The sequence below is a fragment of the Jaculus jaculus genome, chromosome 12 (genome assembly GCF_020740685.1).
Source record: "Jaculus jaculus isolate mJacJac1 chromosome 12, mJacJac1.mat.Y.cur, whole genome shotgun sequence".
NCBI lineage: Eukaryota > Metazoa > Chordata > Mammalia > Rodentia > Dipodidae > Jaculus > Jaculus jaculus.
Window position 1 is genome coordinate 111,128,547 of NC_059113.1, and position 27,342 is coordinate 111,155,888.

Consider the following 27,342-nt stretch of genomic DNA (forward strand, 5'->3'; position numbering starts at 1 on the left):
TTGACTTGGGATAACAAAACAGAAACAAAAATGAACTATGCTAAAATATAATTCACTTAATCTGAAACTACATAAGTTATGTGAGTGAAGTGGGTGTCTGTTAAGTTGAAGGCCATGTGCAACATCAATGTTAGAAAATAAACACAAATAATATATTTAGCATGTTTATAAAAAGATTACAGTAATTTGAAAATCAGAAGTTCTGAAATACATGTCAGTGATATTCTTATGTGGTTTCTTATGTTTTTAAAAATTATTTTTATTTTTATGAATTTATACGCAGCGAGAGATAGAAGGTCAGAGAACTGGTGCATTGGGGCCTCCAGCCACTGCAAATGAATTCCTGCTGCATGTGCCACTTTGTGCACCTGGCTTTACGTGGATACTGGGAAAGAAAACCTGTGTTGTTAGGCTTTGCAGGCAAGCACCTTAACCACTGCGGTGGTTTGATTCAGTTGTCTCCCATAAACATAGATATTCTGAATGCTAGTCTCCACAGCTGATGGCAGTTGGAAATTAAAGCCTCCTGGAGGCAGTGTGCTATTGGGGGCAGGCTTTATAGCCAGTTTCCCCTTGCTAGGGTTTGTCACAGTCCCCTGTTGCTATTGTCCACCTTATGTTAGCCAGGTGTTGTTGTCCACCCTCTGCTCATACCATCATTTTCCCCTGCCTTCGTGGAGCTTCCCCCTCAAGACTGTAAGCCAGAATAAACCTCTTTTCCCCCACAAGCTGCTCTTGGTTGGATGATGTCTACCAGCAATACAGACCTGACTGCAACAACCACTGAGCAATTTCTACAGCCCTGATTCCTTATTTTCGTACTATAATTCATTTTAAAATTAATCTTGTCAGGCTTATGGGTTTTATAGATGATTTTCCCATGGCAGTGTTTGTCACACTTTCTTGTTACTATTGTCCACTTTATGTTGGTCAGGGGGTAATGTCCGCTCTCTGCTTGTGCCATCGTTTTCCCCTGCCATTGTGGAGCTTCCCCTTGAGTCTGTAAGCCAAGATAAACCTCCTTTTCTCACAAGCTGCTCTTGATTGGGTGATTTCTACCACCAGAAGTGTAAACCTGATGAACAGTAAATTGGGTAAAGTAGTACTGAAGAGTGGGATTGCTGCTAGACACTTAACTGTGTGGCTTTGGCCTTTAGTAGCTGATTTTCAAGAGGAATGTGGAAGAATTTGAAACTTTGGCCTAGGAGATGCCTTGTAGTGCTGTAAGTACAGCTTGATAGACTACTATGGTCAGAGTTGAAAGACCTGAGTGCAGTAAGAACTATGGAATGTGAGGTTTGGCTTGTGAGGGTGAGAAAGAACTTTGCTTGGACTGTCTTAGCAGTTTGTGTGAGAAGCTTGATGTTATGCCCATGTCCTGAGAAGTTGTGCAGGGTTGCTTTGCATAGAAATGAACTGGTGTGAGCAGAGGGATATGGCACAGAAAAAAATGAAATCTTTGGGTAACTTCTGCCTGTTCAGCTGCAATTGAGATATGACAACCTGTGATATTGGGCCATTTGACCTGCACTGGGGTGACAGGAAGAATGTAGGCTCTTTTGAAGGGGACTGAGTGCTCAAGAAGTGTCCTGTTCTTCAAAGTCTGCTTTAATCCCCACTGGATCAACAAACTGGCACTCTACCTGGTATTGTGGAATATAATAAATGCAGGGAAGAGAGGGTCATTGAGTTTGCAACACAGTCTTGTGGTTTGGAAATGACCATGGGCAATGTGAAGCAGGTTTGCTGGATGCCTGCATGGAGACCCCATGGGACCATCAGGATGAACCATGGTGTCGCAGTCCGGTTCGCATTGCTGGTAGAAATCACCTAACCAAGAGCAGCTTCTGGGAAAAGTTTTATTTTGGTTTACAGGCTCGAGGGGAAGCCCCATGATGGCAGGGGAAAACTATGGCATGAGCAGAGGGTGGACATCACCCCCTGGCCAACATAAGGTGGACAATAGCAACAGGAGGGTGTGCCAAACACTGGCATGGGGAAACTGGCTATAAAGCCCATAAGCCCGCCCCCAACAATACACTCCCTCCAGGAGGCATTAATTCCCAAATATCCATCAGCTGGGAACCTAGCATTCACAACACCTAAGTTTATGGGGGACACCTGAATCAAACCACTGCACATGGGTTGCAGCGGAGACCTAGTGGAGATGCCAGGGCCATGAAATGGCTGCCAAGGAAAACTGCTGGCACTGGATGAAATTTTCTAGGACTGTGGGTGGCCAAGCTGGAGGGCCAGAATTTGACCTCCAGAGACTTGTTGCTGGTATCAGACTTGGAGACTTGTCACTAGGTAGAGTTGTTGGACTTGGAGCTACAGAGTTTGGTGTTTGTCCTGTTTAAGTCTCATGTTGGTTGAATATTTCTTTGCTATGCCCAATGTCATCTTTTGCAGTGTGAATGTTTATTCTGTGCCATTATGGGTTTTTTGAGGTTATTTTTTTGGTATTATGACTCAGTTAAAAGATCTTGGACTATGGGAATGTATTAATATTATTGGAATTGATAAAACTATAGGGAATTTTGAAGTTGGATAAATACATTGCATTTCAAATCATGTATGGTTATCAGTTTATGGGGTCCAGGGGCAGAATGTGGTGGTTTGATTCAGCTGTTCCCCATAAACTTAGGTGTTCTGAATGCTAAGTTCCCATCTGATGGAGATTTGAGAATTAACACCTCCTGGAGGGCTTATGGGTATTATAGCCAGTTTCTCCTTGCCAGTGTTCGGCACACTTTCCTGTTCCTGTTGTCCACCTTATGTGGGCTAAGGAGTGATTTCCATGCTCTGCTCATGCCATCATTTCCCTGTGCTATTGTGGAGCTTCCTCTGGAGCCTGCAAGCCTAAATAAAACCTCTTTTCCTACAAGCTGCTCTTGGTTGGATGATTTCTACCAGCAATGCGAACCTGACTGCAACCGATTGAGAATTTCCCTCTGCTTTTTCCAGACACTTGTTATTTAAGTTAGGTGAACCTCTTGGGACCTAATCTGATGTATTCCCCCCACCCCCTGCAATTTTCCACTCAAATGAACAAGACAATTCTAGAATGATGCATTTAACTATGACCGGCTATAGTGTGGGTACTATTGGCTAATGTGATGGAGTCTTGTTCCCTAGGATGGGGCATTTTGGGATGAGGGTAGAGTAATTCTTAAGTTGGGACTGGTGGAAGGTGTTCAGGTCATTAGGGCATGCTTGAGAAGGGCACTGTGAGACATCATGGACGTGTATGTTCTCTTTCATTTCCCCGAGGCAAATGATCCTATGATGTGCTGCCTTGCACAGCCAACCCCCCCCCCCCCGCCAATAAGGCTGAGGCTGATAACCATGAGTGAAACCCTCTGAAACTGTGACCCACATGAAAGTGTTCTTAAATGTTTTATATGTTGATCACCACAAGCATTTCCTATCTTGAGCAAAATTTGACAACAAACATTTTCTAGTAATGTTTGTTAAAACTACATATTTCTTTCAGAGCCATCTTAACAAAACAAGGTACATAAAACACAACTGGTATATTTAAGAGAAAGAAAAACAGGACCATCCATTAAACTAAGCTGTTTGTATTTTATAGAAATAGAAGAAACAACTACAGTCTAGGAGTATACATAGTTCCAAGTTAGAAGATAATTTTCCATTTTATACAAAAACCTATTTCCTTAACATCACCATAAAGTAAAAGCAGTGACAGTCTTGGTACATTTCTTCCATATTCAAAATGTCTCTTTAGTCAAGATGATGTCTATAAGTATATGCATGGAGACTGTATATGCATTTGACAAACATAGGCAAAAATATTAGCAAAATAAGGCCAAGCTTTGATATTAGAAATCAAAACAGACACAAAAGCCGTCAGTTACCACAGTGTATGATCTTTAGGTAACACATAGAATACACTAGTTCCAGAAGTTCATTCTAAAAAAGTTGACTAGTAACCTGGTAAAGCTTATGCAAACCTACAAATAAAAGGAAGTCAGTCTCAGAACAGATGTGTTAGTCTTGCAGTTCAATATTACACAGTCAGCCTTGCCACAATCCCTATGTCTCCTTGCTTTCTTCCTCTCTTTTCCTGTAGGCTGTATTTAACAACTGGATTTCCTCCTGGTAGCTGTCTCTCTCCTGATGCTGCCTCTTACTGTTCTGTCGGTGCGCTTCCACAGTGTCTGGAATGGAGATGTTGATTTCACCATCAGGATTACTTGTGGGTAAAAAGAGGGAATATGAGGCTGTTTCTCCTAAATCACAGGAAACAAACCTGTTTTCTTTGCGTGAGTAGCGCAAGGATGGGGATCTGACTTGGGTAGAGGACTGGCTGATGTTGCTGATGATAGACACTGTGTCCAAGGCCTCATCATTATCACAAATCTCAAGAACTTCCAAGTGTATTTTCACATTGGTATCTGCAAATGTGGAGGGAGAATCCTCTGAGTTTGGTTCATGGCCAACGCTTTTAGAACGATAGACTTCTATTTTCTTAGAGGCTGGGGTTATCTTCTGCCCTTCTGTGCTGACTTCATAAGTAGAAAGAGATAGGGTCTTCCCAGTAGGTGCTTGGAGAGATACAGTGCCCTGGAATGCACACAAGGGAATTGCAAGCCCACCACCAGGACGCTGGGGACAAAAACACAACAGTTATTGCTAAAATCTAGTCTCTGAGATTGGGACAGTTAAAAATTTATGTGTCAGAATGGTAAACTTTCTATTTCAGAGCCATTTTCTTAGAAACTATTTATAGATATGATAGTTAAATACTATCATCATATTTGAGTTTGGTCTAAATCAAATACATTTAAATGAGGGTGGCTAGAAAATTTCTTCATAACACGGGACTTATTTCCACAGTTGAAAGCAAAATTAGAGGACTGATGGAAAATTCCAAGGGCAGAATTTGGGCATAAAATTGGACTCTTATTTACAATATAAAATTGCTTTTATAATTTGGCTGCCCATTCATTTATTTTAAGAGTATGCATAGGTTGGGAGAAATAGAAACTGTTATTGTCATGCACATTTTTTCTCATTAGTATGCCATTGAAAATGATAATTATAAAAGTATGACTCAAGCTTGAAGGATATTTCAGTGGTCCCTATGAGGAGCTAGAAGTTATCAAAACTGTGCTGCAGCATGCTTGCTTTGTACTGAGAAACCAATCATTAAGGTAAACTGAGGAACAGGGAACTCTTCCATATCTCAACAAAAACCTTCCTGAAAGTTTAAGCTTTTTCTATGATACTTTATATATTAAGATATTTTTTAAAGCTGGTCTGACCACCAAGAAGTGCTTAGCAAGTGAAGAGGGAAATAAAATTGATTCTTATAAAAATCTAGTTTTATTGCTAACTGGTATTTTCACACCTTAAACAAACCCCCTTTCTTCTTACATGTTAATATGAGGAGATGGTTATAAACACATATGCAGTGGTTCTCAAAACCAACATCTCCTGGTAACCTGTTGTAAAAAGATATAAGTACTTCATGATTCCAGTTATATGAAGTATTTAGAGTAGTCAAAATATATATATAGAGAGAGAAATGATGAGTTCTAAAACTTGGGAAAGAGAAGACTAGGGAGGTGGTGATTATTGCTTAGGAATATGCTGAATGGTCCATTTAAAGATGGTGAAGGCAAGCCGAGCATGGTGGCACATGCCTTTAATCCCTACATGCCTTTAATCACTTGGGAGGCAGAGGTAGGAGGATCACCTTGAGTTCGAGGCCACCCTGAGACTCCATAGTGAATTCCAGGTCAGCCTGGGCTAGAATGAGACCCTACTTTGAAAAACCAAAAACAAAAAAAACAAAAAAAGATGGTGAAGGCAGTATACTTTATTAACCACAATTAAAAATTAAGGATTGCAGCCAGGTGTGGTGGCACATGCCTTTAATCCCAGCACTCTGGAGGCAGAGGTAGGAGTATTATCATGAGTTAAAGGTCACTCTGAGACTACATAGTGCATTTCAGATCAGCCTGGGCTAGAGTGAGACCCTGCCTCAACTCCGACCCCCCAAAATAAAAATTTAAGGATTGCCAGATGTGGTAGGAGAATTGCAGTGAGTTTGAGACCACATAATGAATTCCTTAGACTACATAGTGAATTCCAGGTCAACCTGGCCTAGAGTCAAGACCCTACATTAAGAAAAAAAAAAAAAAAAAAAGGATAAAACCCCCAAAGAGATAGGTTACATAGAAATGTGAGTATACAAAAAAAAGTAAGGCTAAGAAATTAATCCATTGTTTGCTTGCTTATTTAAGACAAGGTCTTGCTTTGTATCTCATACTGGCCTGGAATTCACTGTGTAGCGCAGGCTGACCTTGAATTATGACATTCTTGCCTCCATCTCTCTAGGACTGGGATCACAGGTATGTGCCATCACCTCCAGTTTGCCATATTTTATTTATACAACTTTGATCGTAATCCTATAAGTCTAGTGTAATAATGAGAATAATAGAATTATTCTTCCCTGTAAATGGGACTTATGTACTATTTAATGTAGAGAAAGTTTCTGTAGGCAAATGAAAATTAGAGCTTGAACTAAGGAAACTATAATAGACAAACAGATAAAGGAAATTTCACAGAATTTCAGATTTTTCAACTTTTCTTGAGAAAATGGAGGGAAGACTAGGATGAAGCTCATAGACCAAACATACTGTCATCATTGTCATAAACAGTGTGCTGGCAGATAGGTCTTTAGAAGCAAAATGAAGATGCTGTCCTATCATAAGAGACCATAGATGGCAGAAATGAAGTTCAAGTTTGGGGCTGGAGAGATGGCTCAGTGGTTAAGTGCACTTTAAGCATGAGGACCTTAAGGGGCTGGAGGTCAACTGAAATAGAATCTCCAGAACCGATATAAACAGTTGGGTGTGGCCATGCATGTCTATAACCCTAGTCCTATGGGGAATGAAGACCAAAGAATTACTGGGACTCATGAATGGTCAGCTCTCAGATCGTAATACACTCTGTATCAAGGTGGCAGATGAGTTATGGAGGGGTCACATTGGAGCAGGCAGGTGCATGGGATACTACATCAGCACATAGACATGCATACACCACACAGACCACCCCCACCCCCCCTCACACCCCACAGTACATACACATGCAAAAACAAAGAAAAATGTTCAAGTTCTTAAACAACTACATTTTCATTTGATTGATGCAGCAAGCATCCAAACTGTGTTCTTGTGGAACACAGGTACTTAGGCAACTTAAAGCCAGGGAAAGGAAGAATCAGAAATCATCCTGAAGCAGGGCTCAGTCTTCACAAATGAGGGGAATTTCCCAGTATCAATGCTAGTATCTACCCCTGCTCTGGAGGTCCTAGCAGGGAAAAAATAAAAATAAATAATAAAAGAAATAAGAAACACAAATATTGAGTAGGAAAAAAATGCATAATTCAGAGATGAAAATGTTGTCTACCTAGAAAATTCTATAGGAGAAAATTTAGATATATTTTATTGTAGAAGTTAGTAATGTACTTGAGTTCTAAGTAAATATTAAGAGATCAATAGTTGTACCCAATAAAAAAATTATTTAAAGTGTTCCCATTCAAAATAAATGTATGAAACTACAGGATGCCTTATAAGGAAAACACTGTAATAACAAAGCCTGAATAAAGATGAGACAAAAGACATATATTTTTACATTGGTAAACTATATTATAAATATGCTGCTTTTATTATGTTTATTAATTTAATATATTTTTAATGAAATGTCACTGTAATTTTACTTTGAAACTTGAGAACTTTATTTGATTGTTTATTGCAAGAGTAGATGCTTGCGAATAACCAAGAGAAGATGAAAACATACTAATGAGGTAGATGTCAAAACATGATGTGAAGCTACAGTAATTAATGCAGGGTGTTAATGGAAAGACCAGATCAATCTGTAAAAAAGAATAAAAGCCAAGAAACCAGACATAGTGTATCATGAAGATGGCATTTGAAACTAAGCTGGGTAGTTGTGTATGGTAGCATATGCCTGAGATCTTCAGCATCCGTTAGGTAGAAGAAGGAAGATTAAGAGTTTGAGGTCAGTCTCAGCTCCATAGTTGGATCCTGTCTCAAAACAACTATAATAACAAGAAGTAGGGTAATTAAACTTTAAAAACAATTCCCCCAAATATAAAATTATTATCATTTTAGAATTTGTTCCTATAGAGATTAGGGAGATGGCTAAATGGTTAAAGGCATTTGTATGCAAAGCTTGCTGGCCAGGGTATAGTTCCCTAGCCACTCACTTGAAGTTGTATGGACATTCATTTTCTAGGGCAGAATGTGGTTCACCCATTTTTACACGCACACACCCCCCCTTTGGGCTGAGGAATTGGTTCAGTGGCTAAAGGCACTTGCTTGTAAAACCAAACAGCACAGGCTCAATTCCCCAGTGCCCACATAAAGCGAGATGCACAAAATGGTGCATGTATTTGGAATTTGTTCATAGTGGTATGCTCATTCTCTCTCTCTCTATTTCAATAAACAAATAAATAAATACAATATTTAAAAATATAGTATTTATTTTTGTACTTTAACAGCTGTATACAAGTGAGGATAGTTTTAAATGCATTAGGAGATCTTTCAAGAGTATATTATTTTATAAAAGCAACCTATATGGGACTCAATTGGGCCCAAAATTTATTGCATATTCAGAGTAATGTAGTCAGAGAACAAAAAACTACCTATGTCACTGTCTGTTTTCTTTCCATCTTAAAGTCAATGAACTAGCATTTGCTTCAGGAATAATGACTATTCATTATTGCTATATTCCTGAATGTGGAACCCAACATGGCTCAGGGAAATTTTGCAGAAGAGGGGGCAGAAAGAATGTCAGAGCCACATGTTGCATCCTGATATGCAGAGACATTTATCGTACCAATAACTGTGGGCTAACTCCACAATGCACAACCCATAACCTCAACAAGGAGGAGCCAATAGGGAGAGGGTAGGACATGGATGAACCTAATAACGGTACCAAACTGCCTGTATTTGCTGAATACAAAACTAATAAAAGAAATAAAATATTAAAAAATCACAACAATCTACTAATGTTACATGGGCTCATTTTACATAGTATAGCTATGTTGTACATGCTACCTATTTTAAGTTGCATAGCTACATTTTATACCTTACACATTATATGCTGTGATTCAGGAAGAAATTAAAAAATAGAAATGCAGTATGAGCTGAGCTCTCCACTTAAATGAATACAATGTTGTTTTTTGTTGAGTATGTTATTCCTCACAGATGATAAAAATATTAGAAACACAAATAAATCAATTGTAAAAATAAAAAAGAGCATATTCTTTTATAAAAGCAACCTATATGGGACTCAGTTGGGCCTAAAATTTATTGCATATTCAGAGTAATGTAGTCAGAGACCAAAAAACTACCTATGTCACTGTCTGTTTTCTTTCCATCTTAAAGTCAACAAACTAGTATTTGCTTCAGGAATGACTACTCATTATTGCTATATTCCTGAATGTGGGTGGCTGGGAGCTTTTTTGTTTGGAAATGAAAAGCATCTCTAAACTTCACAAATACTTCAGGAGAGGAGATCGTGTCATTTAAACACATTAGCACAGTTAATATGCTGTGCTAACTGATTCAAACTTAATGACCTTGGATATAATGAATGTGTTTTATTTCTGTACTGTAAGTAGTTATGTAAATTCAGGATGAAATTATAAAAAGAGTTTCTCTCAAGTATTCTCCTCCCAAGGTGAATGTTTCTGTTGATGACTTGAATCACTCAACTTGAGAAAGACATTGCACAGTGTATAACCATAGTCACAGTTTTGTTTGTGTAAGACCATCATCTTTATGAAAGACCACTGAGTCCATCATGGATTTTCTGCCTTAGAAGCTAGAAGCATATCACTAACTCACCAGTAACCTAAATTATCTCAGCAGCAAGGCCCTAAAAAATTTTATTTGTTTGTGTGTGTGTGTGTGTGTGTGTGAGAGAGAGAGAGAGAGAGAGAGAGAGAGGGAGGGAGGGAGGAAGGATGGGCACACAAGGGCCTCTAGCCACTGCAAATGAACTCCAGACACATGTGCCACTTTGTGCATCTGGCTTACTTGGGATCTGGAGAATCAAACCTGGGTCCTGATGCTTCTCAGACAAATGGCTTAACCATTAATTCATTTCTCCACTCCAAGGCTGTCTGTCTGTCTGTCTTTCTTTTTTTTGAAGATAGACAAAATTATTTTAAAATTTTTATGGAAGGGCAAATTGACTAAAATAGTTAAATTATTTTGAGTAAAATTAATATGGTGAGAAGGATCAGTATATAATTTTAGTATAGCTATAATAATAAATACCATGTTATTGATAGAAAGATAGACATAGAAATCAATGGAACATATAGGGAAAACAAAGATAGTCATAAGTACTCCCTACAGAGTATTTTAAAGGTGCAAAATAATTCGAGAGAGAAGATAACCTTTCTACAAATAATGCAGCATCAATTAGACATGTGTATGAAAAATATTAGCCTAGAATTGTCTTATACTTGATTCAAGAATTTAAATGGATTATAGACTAATTAAGATATAAGATATTTACTTTAAAAGGTACAGGAAAGTCTGTAAAGGTAGTCAATGTATTATGTGACTTGGCACCAAAAGCATGATTCATAAAAGAAAATTTGTTAAATTGAACTTCGTAAAAATTAAAACTTTTTATTTTATGCAAATAGAGAATCTCACTTAACAGACATATGGTGGAACCTGAGATTCTATACTTAGCAAATGCTTAGATGACATTAAAGGCCCATAGACCATCCTGACTACACAAACCATATAACTCAGCTTATTTCTGTACATTTCTAAGATCACATGATTTCATGGATAAATAGATTTTGCCATTTTGCAGTGTTAGCAATCTAGAAAAGTAAAGGAGATAATATTATTTCTATTGAAGGATTATTAGAAAGCCACAAAAGCCAGTTTTTAGGTAAAGAAAGTGAATAGCAAAATTGTTTGCAAATGTGTTCAATATATTTTAAAGCTTAATTCAGTTGCCACTTAAATTGCAAATAATGTCATTCTGGTAAAAAAAAAAAAATCAATTTGGAGCAGAAAACCTCACTTCACTGATCTTACAGTAAAACAGAACCTTCTAAAATGAGCCTATCATTTCAGTTAAATTGTTTTTTTTTAATTTACTTTTTTGTTTGTTTGTTTGTTTGTTTTTTCGAGGTAGGGTTTCACTCTAGCTCAGGCTGACCTGGAATTTACTATGTAATCTCAGGGTGGCCTTGAACTCACGGTGATCCTCCTACCTGTGCCTCCCAAGTGCTGGGATTAAAGGCGTACGCCACCACGCCCAGCTATATTAAAATATTTACTTTTTAAAATTGCTATTTCTATATTTTCTCTTTTTGATTTTCCTCCCTTCCTTCCTTCCTTGCTTCCTTCCTTCCTCTCTTCCTCCCTCCTTCCCTTCTCTCTCTCTCTCTCTCTTTCTTTCTTTCTTTCTTTCTTTCTTTCTTTCTTTCTTTCTTCTTTGATTATTTGAAACAGGGTTTCACTCTAGCCCAGCTGGCTTTGAATTTACAGTGATCTTCCTACTTCAGCCTCGTACATGCTGGGATTAAAGACATGTGATAACCATACTTTGCTTTATTTTTATATTTTAAATTCATACTTTGACTCAATCTTAGCTCATAAGCTCAATCACCACACACTACAATATATCCAATGCAAATTCTGAATTTATCTAACAGACATTAAATCTGATATTTTAACTTAGACATGATGTGTATCTAAGTTTATTTCTGCATGTTGTCATTTTTTTCTCCTCTTTAAAAACAAAATAAAAACAGAATAAACTAACTTGAGGGCTAGAGAGATAGGTTAGCTATTAAGGTGCTTTCCTGTGAAGCCTAAGCATTCATGATCAAATTCCAGGTCCCTCATAAGCCAGAATCAGTGACACATGTGTGCAATGTTGCACATGCACACAAGGGAGTTCACATGCTTGGAGTTTGTTTGCAGCGGCTGAAGGCCCTGGAGTGCCCATTCTCTCCCTTTCTCTCTCTCTCCCTGCTTCTTTCTCTCTCATTAAATAATAAATAAACGAATAACCAAACTAATTTGAAACGAAGCATGAACTGGGGCTCAGGGAACAGGCCTGCAATCCCAACTGTGTGGGAGGCTGAGGACGGAGAATCTCCAGTCTGAAGTCTGCTCAGTTGAGTAAGTTCAAGCTCAAATTAAACATCTTAATGAAATTCTATCTCAAAATAAAAATATGAAAAAGGTCATGGTTGTAGTAGTAGGGTTCTTGTCTAGTATATGTAGGGTCTAGTACTACAAAATAATAAATGAATTAGAAGTATACACTGACTATATTTAGAGCAAGTAACATTTCGTCATTTCATGTAGAAGAAGTGAATCCTAAGAAGTAAAATACATTTTTTATCAGTTAAGGCTGTGGCTTTCTCTTTGGATCTAACTCTACTGTTGTTTTCTGCTGAGCTTGCAAGGAGCTTCAAGAAATTTTACCTGCTCCAGCCTTTCATCTCTCTATCAGCATGCTGGAATTACAGAAGCCCTCCATGGGTTATGGCTTTGTATGTGGAGTTTGGGGAGGTTCAAACTCACGTGAATAACAGTAACCACATTTCTTATCCTTCAACTCTATCCAAGCTCTTCACTTTCAAACATTCCTTGCAAAATGATAATTTTTAGTGAATTTTAGGCTCTACCTTGCAGACGAAGGTGGTGGGACACAGTGTGATCACATAGAATCTCTGTCTTCTTAGAAAAAAGAGAAGCTATGTAAATAAGGAAAGAGGTTGTATTACTAAAAGTGGTGGCCATACAAAGAAATGAGGTGCAGTCACTTCCATAAGCCAGATGCAGGAAAAAACCTTCAAAGCAACTCAGAGAATTCTGCCTATGCACTCAGTTTTTGCAAGAGGCAGCGAGGGGTATTAGTCTCAAAATGAAGTCTGCAGACCCCATTTGGCAAAGAGGTCTAGGGGTCTGTATGTCCTCTAAGCCCTTCTTTGCCATTTTCACTGCATTGCCATTTTCACTGATGTGCAAAAGCAGTCATGGGTAAAATTATTGACAGTTTAACATGAATAAAGAAATTGACTCAAAATAAACCTAGTGTTCACTGTATGTTTCACCAATGAATGCACATAAAGAAAACATGAATCTCACTTAAGAATGTCTTTAGCTGGGCGCACGCCTTTAATCCCAGCACTCGGGAGGCAGAGGTAGGAGAATCGCTGTGAGTTCAAGGCCACCCTGAGACTACAGAGTTAATTCAAGGTCAGCCTGGACCAGAGTGAGACCCTACCTCAAAAAACCAAAAAAAAAAAAAAAAAAAAACAATGTCTTTGATGAAGTAAAATACAGACAGTAAGGAGAAGCAGTGGGATTTGAATCTAGGCTTGATGACTCCAGGAAACACAACCCAATATAATTCATTCATTCATTTATTTTAGTTGAGGAACTATTCCAAGTACTGGCAACATAAAATAAATATCCATCTGTCCATCTACTGTCCTCTCTGTACTTGGAGAGAAGTCTATGATTGTCTTCTGGGTTGCATCTAGCACACCTGCCTCTCTCCTCTTCGTACTTTTCTGTATTTCTTGAATGTTAAAAAATAATGAGCATGTTCTATTTTGGTTTTAAAATAAAGGAAGAGAGAGAGAGAGAAGCCATTATTATTCTGACAAAACTGACTGTAACTCATTTTGCTTTTGAAGAAAATGCAAAATTAAACTCAGGTCTTAAATTCAAAGAGTATGCAAAGCTTGTTCTTTTCTTTCTTTCCACTCTAATTTTCTTTCCTCTCACTACTTACACAGCAACAGAATGTGGTACATGGAAAATTGTTTTTTCAAACTAATTTGAAGATAATGGCTAAAAAATATCTTCCCTTCCTACTTGGCACACATTAGAGAAATTTTTTAAGAATACATTATCACAAAGGTTCTTTAGAGAATGCTAACTGTCATTATTAGAATTCCAAAAAGGAGTATTTTGATGATGAAGTTATACATAAAACATCACACAAATGCAGATTCATAAATTAACCACTGCTTTCAGAGGAAGTGAGACCTGTGAAAATTATCAGGGCTTATGCAATTACAGGAGTTGCTCATTATTCACAGATATACATTTCAGATCCTCATTGTATGCCTGAAACTCTGGATAGTAATGAATCTGAAATATTTTCCATGCTTGTATCTATACATAGATGTGAAAATTTAATGCTTTTGCCACATTAAATGGATGCATCACTCTTTGCTGTAATGGCTTTAGCTTGAGGTGTAAGTGTAAAACTTGAGTGAATGCCTTCTTTCTTCTTATGATCGCATAGAGAGAAAATCCATTTGCACTGCCATATTAGTACCTTAGCTATATTTTTATTTTTTATTTATTTATATTTCATTTATTTATTTGAGAGAGAGGGCAGGGGGCAGAGCAAGAGAGGAAGAGGGAGAGAGAAAGAAAAATAAATGGGCACAGTAGGGTCTCCAGCCACTGTAAATGAACTCTAGACACATGCATCACCTTGTGCATCTGGTTTACATGGGTACTGGTGAGTTGAACCTGGGTCCTTAGATTTTGTAGGCAAGCACCTTAACTGCTAAGCCATCATTACAACTCTTTATCCCTTTTTAATTTTTTTTTTGTTGTTGTTCATTTTTATTTATTTATTTGAGAGCAACAGACATAGAGAGAAAGACAGATGAAGGGAGAGACAAAGAATGGGCGCGCCAGGGCTTCCAGCCACTGCAAACGAACTCCAAACGCGTGCGCCTCCTTGTGCATCTGGCTAACGTGGGACCTGGGGAACCGAGCCTCAAACCAGGGTCCTTAGGCTTCACAGGCAAGTGCTTAACCGCTAAGCCATCTCTCCAGCCCTCTTTATCCCTTTTTAAATTAAATTAAGGACTTTCTGTTTTCACTTAGAGAAAACATTTTTGTGGCTTCTCTTTGCCATATCCAGATAGCCAGCCTCAGTACCCTTATGCATTGAATGTTTATTATATAAAGCAAGGATTACTTGAACACAAGCACTATCTGATGATTGAGAAGACTATGAAGTGATGAGTGAGCATGGATATAACAGGCAAGGGGAGGGACAGAGGATGATTGCACAAAACTTAATCAATACCCAAATTTTGTTATTTTTAATTCTTTTTTGAAACTTCCATTTAATGTTTTTGAACTGTAATTGAATGTGGTAACCAAAACTGTGGAAAGTCTGCAAAGTAGATATGTGGATAAGAGTCATCTATGGGGGCTGGAGAGGTGGCTTAGCGGTTAAGCACTAGCCTGTGAAGCCTAAGGACCCAGGTTCAAGGCTTGATTCCTCAGGACCCACGTTAGCCAGATGCACAAGAGGGCGCATGCATCTGGAGATTTTTTGCAGTGGCTGGAAGCCCTGGCATGCCCATTCTCTCTCCCTCTCTCTATCTGCCTTTCTCTCTCTGCATGTCACTCTCAAATAAATAAATAAAAATAACAATTTTTTTTAAAAGAGTGATTTAATTTATGGGATTCTTATTTCTGGGGAAAATATATACAAATCAGGAATAGATAAAAATCCTTGACCAAATAAAACCATATATATATACAAATATATATATATATATATATATATATATATATATATATATATATATATATATATTTAAGTATATTTTATTTATTTCAGAGAAAGGGGGAGAAAATAGGGGCTCCAGTGACTCTGGCCACTGCAAACGAACTTCAGATGCATGTGCCCCCTTGTGCATCTGGCTTACATGGGTCCTGGAGAGTCAAACCAGGATCCTTTGGCTTTGCAGGCAAATGCCTTAACTGCTAAGCCATTTCTCCAGCCACCCCCAAATATCTGTTGTTAAGATGCATGAGAATGTTTTTAATAATTTTTTAAATAATGAGTCTGATAATTTTTATACAATAAATTTTCTGTGTGTTGTTTTAATTCACATCAGTTATTTACTTAATGTACAAGGCAACCATATATGCAAATATATTCATTAATTTTCTAGGATGAAAACTAGTGATATTTCAAAGTCTGCTCTTCTTTTAAATGTGAGTCAACCTGTACTAGTATTTTCTCAATCAAAAATTGTTAGGGCTTCTCCGTAAATTATCTTCATGAGCAGTCTTCAGAATCTGACATAGAACACATAGATTCAATGAAGACTTCTGTATCTGGAGCTGTTGAGATTCCTCAGTGGTTAAAGGCACTTTTTTGACACCTTAGGTTCAATTCTCCAGTACCCACATAAAGCTAGATGCACAAAGTGGCACATATGTCTCATATGTCTGGAGTTCATTTGTAATGGCAGAAGGCCCTGGCACATCTATATATTTTTATTGTCTCTTTCTGTGTCTCTGTAGTAAATATTTTTGTTTTCTTTTTTTATTAAAAAATTTTTTATTCATCTTTATTTATTTATTTGAGAGCAGCAGAGAGAGAGAGAGAGAGAGAAAGAGAAAGGCAGAGAGAGAAGAAGAGAGAATGGTCACGCCAGGGCCTCCAGACACTGCAAATGAACTCCAGACACATGTGCCTCCTTGTGCATCTGGCTAACGTAGGTCCTGGGGAATTGAACTGAGGTCCTTTGGCTTTTCAGGCAAGCGCTTAACCACTAAGCCATCTCTCCAGCCCTATTTTTGTTTTCTATATCATAAAAGTGTTTACAGAAAATTAAACGCACTGAAAAGAACTCTTTGCTCTTCAACAATCCAGGCTTACAACTGGTCTTCCATTCTATACATCAGTTGTTTCCAAATTCCAGTCATAGATGGTTAAATTGGCTACATAAGTAGTCACTACTCGAGTTGAATGAAAATACAGGTTACAGTTCCCACATCATTGATCCAAGAATTTATAAAGTATGCTCCACATGACTCTAATGTGTAGCCCAAGTTGGGTCATAAAACTATTAGGAGAGAGTTATGATGCTATGACATACATGATTCTTAGTTATTTCTTATATTATTCCATGGAGGATATGGAGAACTATCATCCTAGATAGCCATTTTTCACAGTTCCCAGTTAGTGACAGTTGAACCTAAAGAATCCAATAGACATATATGTGAACTGGAACATCTGAAAAGCTTAAAATTATCACAACTTCTGGAAGGAGATGAGTTTGTGACAAGGCTAATGAACCTTAATTATAAGAGCCCCTGACACAAATAGTCCATTCTGAGTGCTGAGTGTTGATGGAAGTGGTAGTGTCTTCAGTGGAAAGAGCATGCCAGGTTACAATCAGAAAGTATTCTATATGTTTCTAGGATATATGGCCAAATTTTCAGAATAAAGGTGCCTGTATCTTCCAAGCAATGCATTTGTTGTTGTGATTTTTTTTCTGTTTCTTGTTCCAGATAAATATTTATTTTACACCTAATTTTACATTTACAATTTGTATGCTTTTTGGTCCTGAAAAGATATAATATTCAAGCCCTATAAATCTTGAATCTACCTTATTTAAAGTCAGTATTCAAAAATAGCTGGGCTATTAGTCCTGTTTTGAGACTCTCTATTGGAGAAGTATTACATGGGATAATTCAATGATAAAAATTATTTGATAATCTACAAAGACTACTCTAAAAAGGGTTGGAACAGAATATATAAAGGTCTTGTAGAACAACAACAAAAAGCCTGGCATTATTTCAAGGAAATGAAATTACTACAAGAATTGGAACAGGAGTTCCAGAGGAAGTTGAAGGAAGATGAAGTTATCAAGACCAACCACTTAAACCACATTAAGTGGGCTGGAGAGATGGCTTAGCGGTTAAGCGCTTGCCTGTGAAGCCTAAGGACCCGGGTTCGAGGCTCGGTTCCCCAGGTCCCACGTTAGCCAGATGCACAAGGGGGCGCATGCGTCTGGAGTTCGTTTGCAGAGGCTGGAAGCCCTGGCGCGCCCATTCTCTCTCTCTCCCTCTATCTGTCTTTCTCTCTGTCTGTAGCTCTCAGATAAAAATAAATAAATTAAAAAAAAAAAAACCACATTAAGTCATTGCAATTCTGTCCTAAAGCAGAAAGGAACCACTAAAGTGTTTTCAGTAAGGACAAGATGAAAATGACATTTTACATTTTTTTTAAATGGGCTGTGATGAGCAGAGAAGGCTGTAGGGAGCTGTGAGGTCACTGTGAGGATGGAAATTAGAACAGGATACAAACAGTGGCTTGGTGAAACATTGGTCTATTAAGCCATACCTAGAGAATAACATTGGGTGACTGATTTGATGTGAATTGTGATATAAAAAAGGGTAAGTGTTTAGTGAATATCTGAATTGAGAAACTGAATGGGTGATGTTACTATTTCAAAAGAGAAGCAGTACAGAGTAGAAGCAAGTTTGGGGAGTGAAAACAGGAGGAGGCAGTCAAGAGTTCAGTGGTGATTTGGACATTGTAGCTGGGGCTCAGAAGCAATTATATATGAATATAATATGGAAAATATATTTGAAAATACATTTGCAGTAAAATTGAATCAGGAGAGTATGGGATCATAGTGAAGAATGCAAACACAGGCATTTAAGGAACGAGCCAGAGAAGGAGAGGCATAGGAAGGATAGATATCAGGGATATGTGATGTTATAGAAGCCAAGGGAAAAGCAGAATAGAGTGAACTACCACTAATATATCAGGGCCCATGAGTGTTACAAAGCTTCCTGATCTCAGAGACCTGGGAATAAACAAGATGAGGATTCAGGATATCAGAAAAATCAATGCAAGGATAAACACATACGCTCCTTCTTCTCTGGGATAGCTGAAGAAGCTCACAATGAAAAGCCCTTGGGATATTCCAAAAGTAACAATAAGGCATCACCACTGGCTCCTAGAGGCTTTGATGACATATCTTGAGCTTTAATTTTTTTTTAATTTTTATTTTTTAATCTTTAAATTTTATTTAAATTAATGTTTAATTAATCTGAGCTTTAATTTACAGTGCCAATTTTAGAAAATCATCACTTGCAATATGTGTCATAATTGATCATTGGAATTTTTTTTATTGTTGTTCAAGGAAGTATGGTTGTAGCACATTTTAGGAATAGGTGTAATAGAAAATGGCTTATCCTGCCTTCTGCTTTCAGGTGCACTAGATTCAATTCTGTTTTCACCTCTAGCTCTCTTAGGAGGCCAGTACTGAGGCATCTAATGCCTCTAAATGATATTATGTAAATATAATATACCAGAGAGAGAGCCCATAATAATTCCTTCCTTATTCTCAGTGCATATTTTCAGTATGTCCTTAAAAAGTATTTATCTTATAAACGAATGAAAGAAATTGTAATCTTTCATAAAATGAGTGGAGATAAAACCAGATAAAATGAATACAGAAAACCTCTTTTGGATACTTAGAATTCTTTCCTTTACCAATTTAAAAATTTTACAAAAATAAAATAAATTACAAGCTCAGTGAGAAAACCAAGAGGTCCTTAAAGTGACTCATACTTGACTGTCCATAAAAGTCCCATAAACTGTCAGATAGTTGTGTGTGAGGGCTTCAGTCCTTTATAATATTCAGGAATAGAAGAATGCCATGGACTTTGAAACCATATTTGGACAATATGTGTGAATATTTTAATGATGAAATAAAGAAACACTGGCATACCACATTGTTTGCATTAATATATGCAGGCTCAAAGACAGCATTTAGGTGAAGCAAATATTGCTAGAAAAGTTGAAACAAGAGAAGACTAAAAAAGTAGTTGGATACCAATCTGCCTCATCAGTATACAAAGACAACTTTTGTCCTAGGAGAAACACTTGTATTAGACTCAGTAAACTTACTGGCATCCCCAACAATCACCCCATCTGTTCTAACACATCTGCAATTAAGGCAGAATCAAAGTTTGTTTCTCTGGCTAGCTTTAAGTTGTATAGTTTTAGCAATGACATATATTTTGTCCCCAATAGTCCCATGCCAAAATGTTCTTATACACGTATTTTTTTTCAAATGATTTTCATCTTTCTTATGAATCTTTTTTTATCTCATTAAATTTTACTCAATACCATTATCACAGTTCACCACAGGACATTTTTGTCATTATTAAATCTGTATAAATTCCAGCCTAAAATGCTTGCAGGCTAATTTGAAGAGTTGAAATGGGAACATTATTTTCATCAAAAGATTATATGTATCAGAGTTTTAGATTTTAAGATCCTAAATGAATTCTTATACTGAAAGTTATCATGGTATAGCCCATATTTTTATCATAAATTCATGTTCTTATTGATAAATAATCAGGCATAAAAATTTGTAATAGATTAATTGTGTTAAAAATGGGTATATGTTTATATCACTAGTTGAGAAAAATATAATTATATGTATAAACTTGGCTAGACTGCAGAATGAATAGGTATCTACTAAAACACTTATGGGTGAGTCTGCAAGTATGTTTCTGGGAGAATCATACATACCAAAAGCATATCCTTAGGAAACAAATACTACATTAATCTTTTGATCTCTGAGGAGATACTGTATTTTCAAGGTTTGTCATGCCCTTCACCCCACTCCTATGTTGGAATCCTAACCCAGTAGGTAAGGGTATTAGAAAGTGCAAGGTTTGGGGGAGAGACCTTCCCTTTCTTATAAGATTAGTGTCATTATTAAGTAGGTCCAAATAAACTGGTTTGTTCCTTCTACCACATGTGAGTACAGAAAGAAGCCATTTACATGTCAACAACAAAATAAACAAACAAAAACAAGTTGTCATCGGACACTGAATTTGCTGATGTGTTGATATTGGTGTTCTCAGACTCTACAACTGTGAGGAGTGACTTTGCTGTATTCTGTTACTGCTGACCAAGCCATCTCAGATAGGAAGAAAGTAAGTTACATACCCAGATATGATATGTGAAAAATGGTCTTTAAGAGCTTCTAGAGCACTGAAATTTCAGTGTTTAGAAAACTGTGAATATGAAAAGGCTAGAAATTAACAATTTCAATAAGACATTCCAACTGAAGAAATTATACAGTTGGTATAAAATGTAAAATTGAGCTTATGTAACTAATGTTCTAGAGAGAGAAGCTTTTTTGAGTGGAATCTGGGGAACAATGCAATGTGTGAAAAAAATTACAGAACAAAGCATTTTAGGCTTGGAAAGATCTGAGGTTATCTAGCTCCAGTCTTCTCAAACACCTCCTTTTCTTTAACATGAGAAAATTAAACCCAAGAGTTTACCACATTATTGCATATTTAACTAGAACCTAAGGCAGAATTAGAGTCCAACTTATGCCCAGCAGCAGGAAAACCATTCAAGGTTCTAGGGCTTGGGTGTCCTCAGGTATACTAATTTTATGCCAGGATAAAGCTGATTTTATGTCTGTGTTCAGATTTCCATCATTGAAATGGCCACTAATTTTGGCTACTATATGATTGTAGAATAGATATCAGTGTGTCTGAAGAGAAGAGGACACGAATGAATCATTGATGTTTCCATTTTGCCTTCTCTTTAGGCAAAAGGATATGCAAATAGACTGTGGCCTTGAAGACCTCATTTCATATGTGAATATATTTAGGGAAGTTACATTATTAAGGAAATGAATGTCTTATATGGCACAAATGTTTAGTGTACATTTAATTTTATAAGTTGCATTTGGGTCAGTCTATGTCTAGAGACTGGGTAATTAGTTATTGTTAGCTAGAGATATGATTTATTGAGATGAAACATAATATTTCTGCTCTATGGAAGAGCCAAGAACAATGAATCTGAAGCTTATTTGATTAGGCTATCATTTCAAATCCTGAAGTCCTTATATGGATATGGAAAATTCAGTGGGATTTTCATACTTTTTTTTTTACTGGTTGTAAGCACTAGTGAGCTAAAAACTCAGAAGAGGAGCTCTAACTATACATACAATACTCTTAGGCAAAAAGTCTTTTTGTGTTTTCATTAAACCAATCATAATCCTCTTTGTGAATTACTGCATAGTCTTCTTACAACTACTTTTGTAGAATGATTTTTATTATAGAAAGTAAATAAATCTTGGAGTTGGACACTGAATATAATCTTTTATTTATTTATTTTGAGGAAAGCCCAACAGACTGGCCTTTTATTTTTTTTAATGAGGTATAGCAAGAGAGAGAGAGAGAGAGGCAGACACAAAGGGAGAATTGGTAAACTAGGGCCTACAGCCACTGTAATTGAACTCCAGATGCACGTGCAACCTTGTGTGCATGTGTGATCCTCCACACTTACATTGCTGTGTGCATCTGGCTCATGTGGGATCTGGAGAGTTGAACATGGGTCCTTAGGCTTCACAGGCAAGTGCCTTAACCACTAAGACATCTTTCCAGCCCTGAGTATAATCTTTATTACATTATTCATTAGCTGTGTGGTTTTAGTATAGACTCTTTTATGTTTTATTTTCTAACCATCAACTTGACACATGGAGTCTACTCTTAGAAGGTGATTAAGGGGCAGACATAAACTCAAAGGTTTCCAGGGCATGTCTAATACAATATCTTGGACAAATTCCTATAGGTCTTTGACTCTTCCAGTGTGGAGTGACTAATGGCCTTTAGAAATTTAATTGACCATGAATAAATATATAAGTAATGAACAACATATATCTACAAGTTGAAATATATTTCATAATTTTAGTTTATTAATCTCAGTGACTGAGGAGGTGAGTATTTTTGTTATTTTTTCCTATTTGTAGAACTAAGTATCAAATTGAGGCAAAGCAATATGTCTGGACCAGAAGTATAAAATTACAGCTTTGACTAATTGTTTATTTTATCATTTATTTTTGTTTTTGAGATAGGATCTCAGTATAGCTCATGCTGATCTGGAGTTCACTATGTAGTGTCAGAATAGACTCAAACTCATGGCAATCCTCTTACCTCTGTCTTCTGGGTGCTGGGACTAAAGGTGTGTGCCACCACACCCAGAGAGAAAGTGACAACTTTGGTGACCTAAGTCTAATGACAAATACCCACAGTTATAATTTATATAATGGCAAACAGCTTACATGTCAGTTCTGACAGCCCAAGAATTATAATATTATCAGGCTGACAAGATTCTACCAAATATACTGAGACCTGGGGCAGGAGAATTGCCATGAATTCATGGCTAGCCTGGACTACATAGTGAGCTCCAGATCACTACAGTCTAAAATTGAGATCTTGTTACAAACAAGCAATATAAGCAATCAAACAGACAAACAATACAACCAAACCAAATTAAATAGTCTACTACACTATAACTGAGTTGTAGTTAGTTATGGGAAGCCAGCACAGTTCAACATCCAAAAATTAATTGAGGTAGCATGTTATATATTAATAGAATAAAAAAAAAATCACACAATCATTTCAACTGATGCAGAAAAAGGCATTGCTAAAATTCAATGCCTTTTCATATTAAAAGAACTCAACAAAGTAGGAAAGGGAGATTACCTCAATATGATAGAGGCCATATTATATACTCAGCAGAGAAAAACTTAAAAAGCTCTTCATCTAAGGTCAGGAATAATGTAAAGATGCCCACTCTCACTTCTACTTAAGAAAGTGCTATAAATCTCTGGCTGTATGACTAGGCAAAAAATAGGGGGAAAAAAAGGAATCCATGTAAAAAGCAAGAAGTAAGATTGTTTTGGAGGCATCACAGACCTCCCTAGCCAACAATTCACTGGAGGTATCCCATCCTTGGCACTGAAAATTTTCTAACAACGATCTATGGCTCCTGAGTTCCATTGTCCAAAATCAGAGGATTACATATGATTTATTTGTATCCTCTTAGATTTTGATTAGCCCTCCCTCCACCTTTCCTTTACTCAATCTCTTCCCCTGACCTAACTTTTGGCCTTTTCAACCCCGTTAATATATTGTTCTACTTACATATATACAATACCAACCTATTAAGTACCTTCATTGCTGAGGCCTTTGGTTTCCCACCAGGAATAGATGGTAAGACCCTATTGCTGAAGACTCCACATACTTGGGCTGCAAGGCCACTGAGAAATCCTGCTGAAACTGAGCTGATAACCTCTACCATATAGACCAGCTGACAGAAAGCTGGAAGAAGCCATTCTGCATGCTGTTCAATAGGAGAAAGAGATACCACCAGTGAAGATACTCAACAGTGGACACTACAAGCCTTATAATTGGCCAGCCAGCCCAAATGAGCCAACAGGTGCAATAGTGGCACATCTGTCATGGTGGAAACCAACTGCCCTCCAATTGGACTGGAGGCTCACTCAATGGGAAGGAATATATCCCTGATACTGAAAACTTAAAACAGGGGTAGTCATGAGCCGTAGGGGTGTAACATCTGCTGATGTCTGGATAAATGTATATACTATGCTTATCAAACTACCCAGTATGCACTTCTCTTAATATATATATATATACCCTTATATTAATGCTACTCTCACTTTGGGTAGAGAATCTTCTCTTTTCAGATGGCAGTGACTTTGGGACAACTCAGAATGTATCATAGTGCTGGAAAGAAGTGACTAGAGTACTGAGTAACATCTCGATCACACCTTCCAAGGCTCAGGGTCTAATGTGGAAGAGGTGGCAGAAAGAATGTAAGAGCCAAAAGAAGGGTAGGACTCCTTATAACATGCTCCCTCCAGACATAAAATGGCTTGGATATCCATGACCTCATAGTGCCTGACACTACCTACACAAGACCATCATAAGAGGAGGAAAAGATCATGACATAAAAATAAAAGAGAGACTGATTAAGATGGGGAGGGGATATGATGGAGAATGGAATTTCAAAGGGGAAAGGGGGGGAGGGTATTACCATGGGATATTTTTTATAATCATGGAAAATGTTAGTAAAAATTGAGAAAAAAAGAAATAAGATTGCTTCCATTTGCAGATAACATTATATTACATGTTGAAAAATCTTTGGGCTGGAGAGATGGCTTAGCAGTTAAGCGCTGGCCTATGGGGTTTAAGGACCCCAGCTCAAGGCTTGACTCCCCCAGGACCCACGTTAGCAAGATGCACAAGGGGGCGCACGCATCTGGAATTCATTTGCAGTGGCTGGAGACCCTGGCACGCCCATTCTCTCTCCCTCTCTTTATCTGCCTCTTTCTCTCTCTGTCTGTCACTCTCAAATAAGTAAATAAAAATAACAAAAAATAAAATAAAAAAATGAACACCCCTCAGCATTAATAAATTATTTTTTGTATTATTATAGAATACAGATAGCCTACTAAAAGCAGTTGTGTTTCTACATATTAACTAAGAGATATTGTAAAAAAAAAAAAGATTTATACTATCCTTATCTGTATGTTAGAAAAATTCTACAATGTACTAACACACATCTTCCAACTCTCAATGTGGTGATGTTCTGTTGTTATTGTGAAACTAACAGTGTGCCAAGAAATTTGATTCTCTAGACTTTAGAAAGCAATGGCCGAATTTCTTAGTACATATCAGTCAAAGAATGTTCTGTATGTATCCCATACATTATGACCAGCATAGAAAATTGAGTATTTAAAAGTTATTATGTGACTCAAAATAATGAAATCATGTCACTACAAAGTGGATTTCATGTATGTCTTACTCATCAGTTTATGAAAGGTTAACTATAGTTCAAATTGTCACTTGCAGTTGTAGGTTGCCTGTGCATATTATAAAAATTAAAGTGCTTATGATAATTAAGTGGTGACAAAGAATGGTGTCCATGTTAATATTTGTAAATGGTGTAATAACAAAAATTTATTATATGCATAAATTGTGTAAGGACAAATACTTTTTATCCTCAGACTCAATTGTCACTGCTTTGAGATAATGATCTTTATCTACTAAGTCAGAAGGAATAATCTTTGATTAGTAAAAGAAAGGATAAGATTAGGTAGTACATCTGAAAATGTTTACATGCACTGTTAAGTGCCACACAAATAACATCTAAATTAATTATTAGGGAAAGGTAAAAAAGACATTGTTCTGATCAAGGCTTTTTAAAAGAGTTTTAAAGGAAAGGAACTTAACTTTTTAAAATTTATTTTTATTTAGTTATTTATTTAACAGAGAGAAAGAGCAGGAGACAGAGACAGAGACAGAGAGAGAGAAAGAGAGAGAATGGGTGTGCCAGGGCTTCCAGCCACTGCAAATGAATTCCAGACGCATGTGGCCCCTTGTGCATCTGGCTTATGTGGGTCCTGGGAAACTGAACAGGGGGCCTTTGGCTTTGCAGGCAAGTGCCTTAACTGCTAAGCTACCTCTCCATCCCAGGAACTTAACTTTTAACAATTCTCATTGAAGAAGACAGTTGCTTTATGGAGTCATTGCAATTGTGTGGATTTTATCTGCTTCTGATATTTGCTTGCTTATATAAATGACTCTTCTAAAGGCTGCCAAACAGATTATTCCCAAGAATTACTTCTATCTGTATTTCAAATGCAACCAATATTGTCTACTAGTATACAGAGCTGAGAACAGGAAGCTTCTGTACAATTTAGAAAGAACAGCAGTCTTATAATGATAAAAGAAAATGAAGTAAATAGAATAATTACTAGCATTGGAATTTGGATGACATAACAAGTTTGAGGCTCAATCATTTCTGTATGTACTCCTGGATCTTAAATAATGAAAATACAGTGACTCATCTCACCAATGTGGGAATTGACTCAGAGGAGATAGTATCATTTGTTCAGAGAAGCTCATAATTGCTACTCGATTAACTTGGCAGTGTGAAAGGAGATTCAGTAAAGTGAATCCCACTTAGTTTTCATCATTTGCTCAGTTTAAGGTATGAAATTATGTCTCATCCTATATGCAGTGCTAAATGTGACTCCAATAAAAGTAAGGAGAAAGGGATATAATTAGAATTTGTGCTCTTTTTCTCATTACGTATAACTTTCATTTATAAAGTATGAACGTGTTGTGTCCACATTGAGTGACTTATTGGGAGCCCTTGCTTAAGAAACATCAAATGCCAGATCCCACTTTCCAAGATTCTGACTTGGTAACTATGAAGTGGGCCTGGGAGACAATGAATGAGAATGGGCCTCTTGCCACCACAATCCAACTCCAGATGCATGTGTCACTGGTGCATCTGGCTTTATGTAAGTACTGAGGAATCAAACCCAGGCTCTTAGGCTTTTCAATAAAGTACCTTTAACTGCTGAGCCATTGCTCCTGATGTTTTACTCTTTACTTCTAGAAAATCAGTATTTTTTTCTGCTTAAATTTTTTATACAACATTTTAGATAAAAATATTAAAAGTAAGTTATTAGACTTATTGGTGAGACAAATTTGGAAATGGTGGTATAGAATTCAGTTTTTCAAGTAAGTGTCTGAAAGCATTCCATAATGTTAGAAGATAATCAAATGAAAGGGCTGGCTCCAAGGGCAGGACCAA

The 27,342-nt window shown here is 37.1% G+C and overlaps 1 protein-coding gene across 1 annotated transcript in view; it reads right to left on the reverse strand.

Moving 5' to 3' along the window:
- Positions 1-3,568: 3,568 nt before the first annotated feature.
- The window catches only part of Gpr149 (G protein-coupled receptor 149), a 46,537-nt gene continuing 22,763 nt past the window's right edge, over positions 3,569-27,342 (reverse strand). The window contains exon 4 of the mRNA XM_045131395.1: positions 3,569-4,632. Within this exon, the coding sequence (XP_044987330.1) occupies positions 4,060-4,632 (573 nt within the window). The 3' untranslated portion in view covers positions 3,569-4,059. The remainder of the gene's footprint in view (positions 4,633-27,342) is intronic.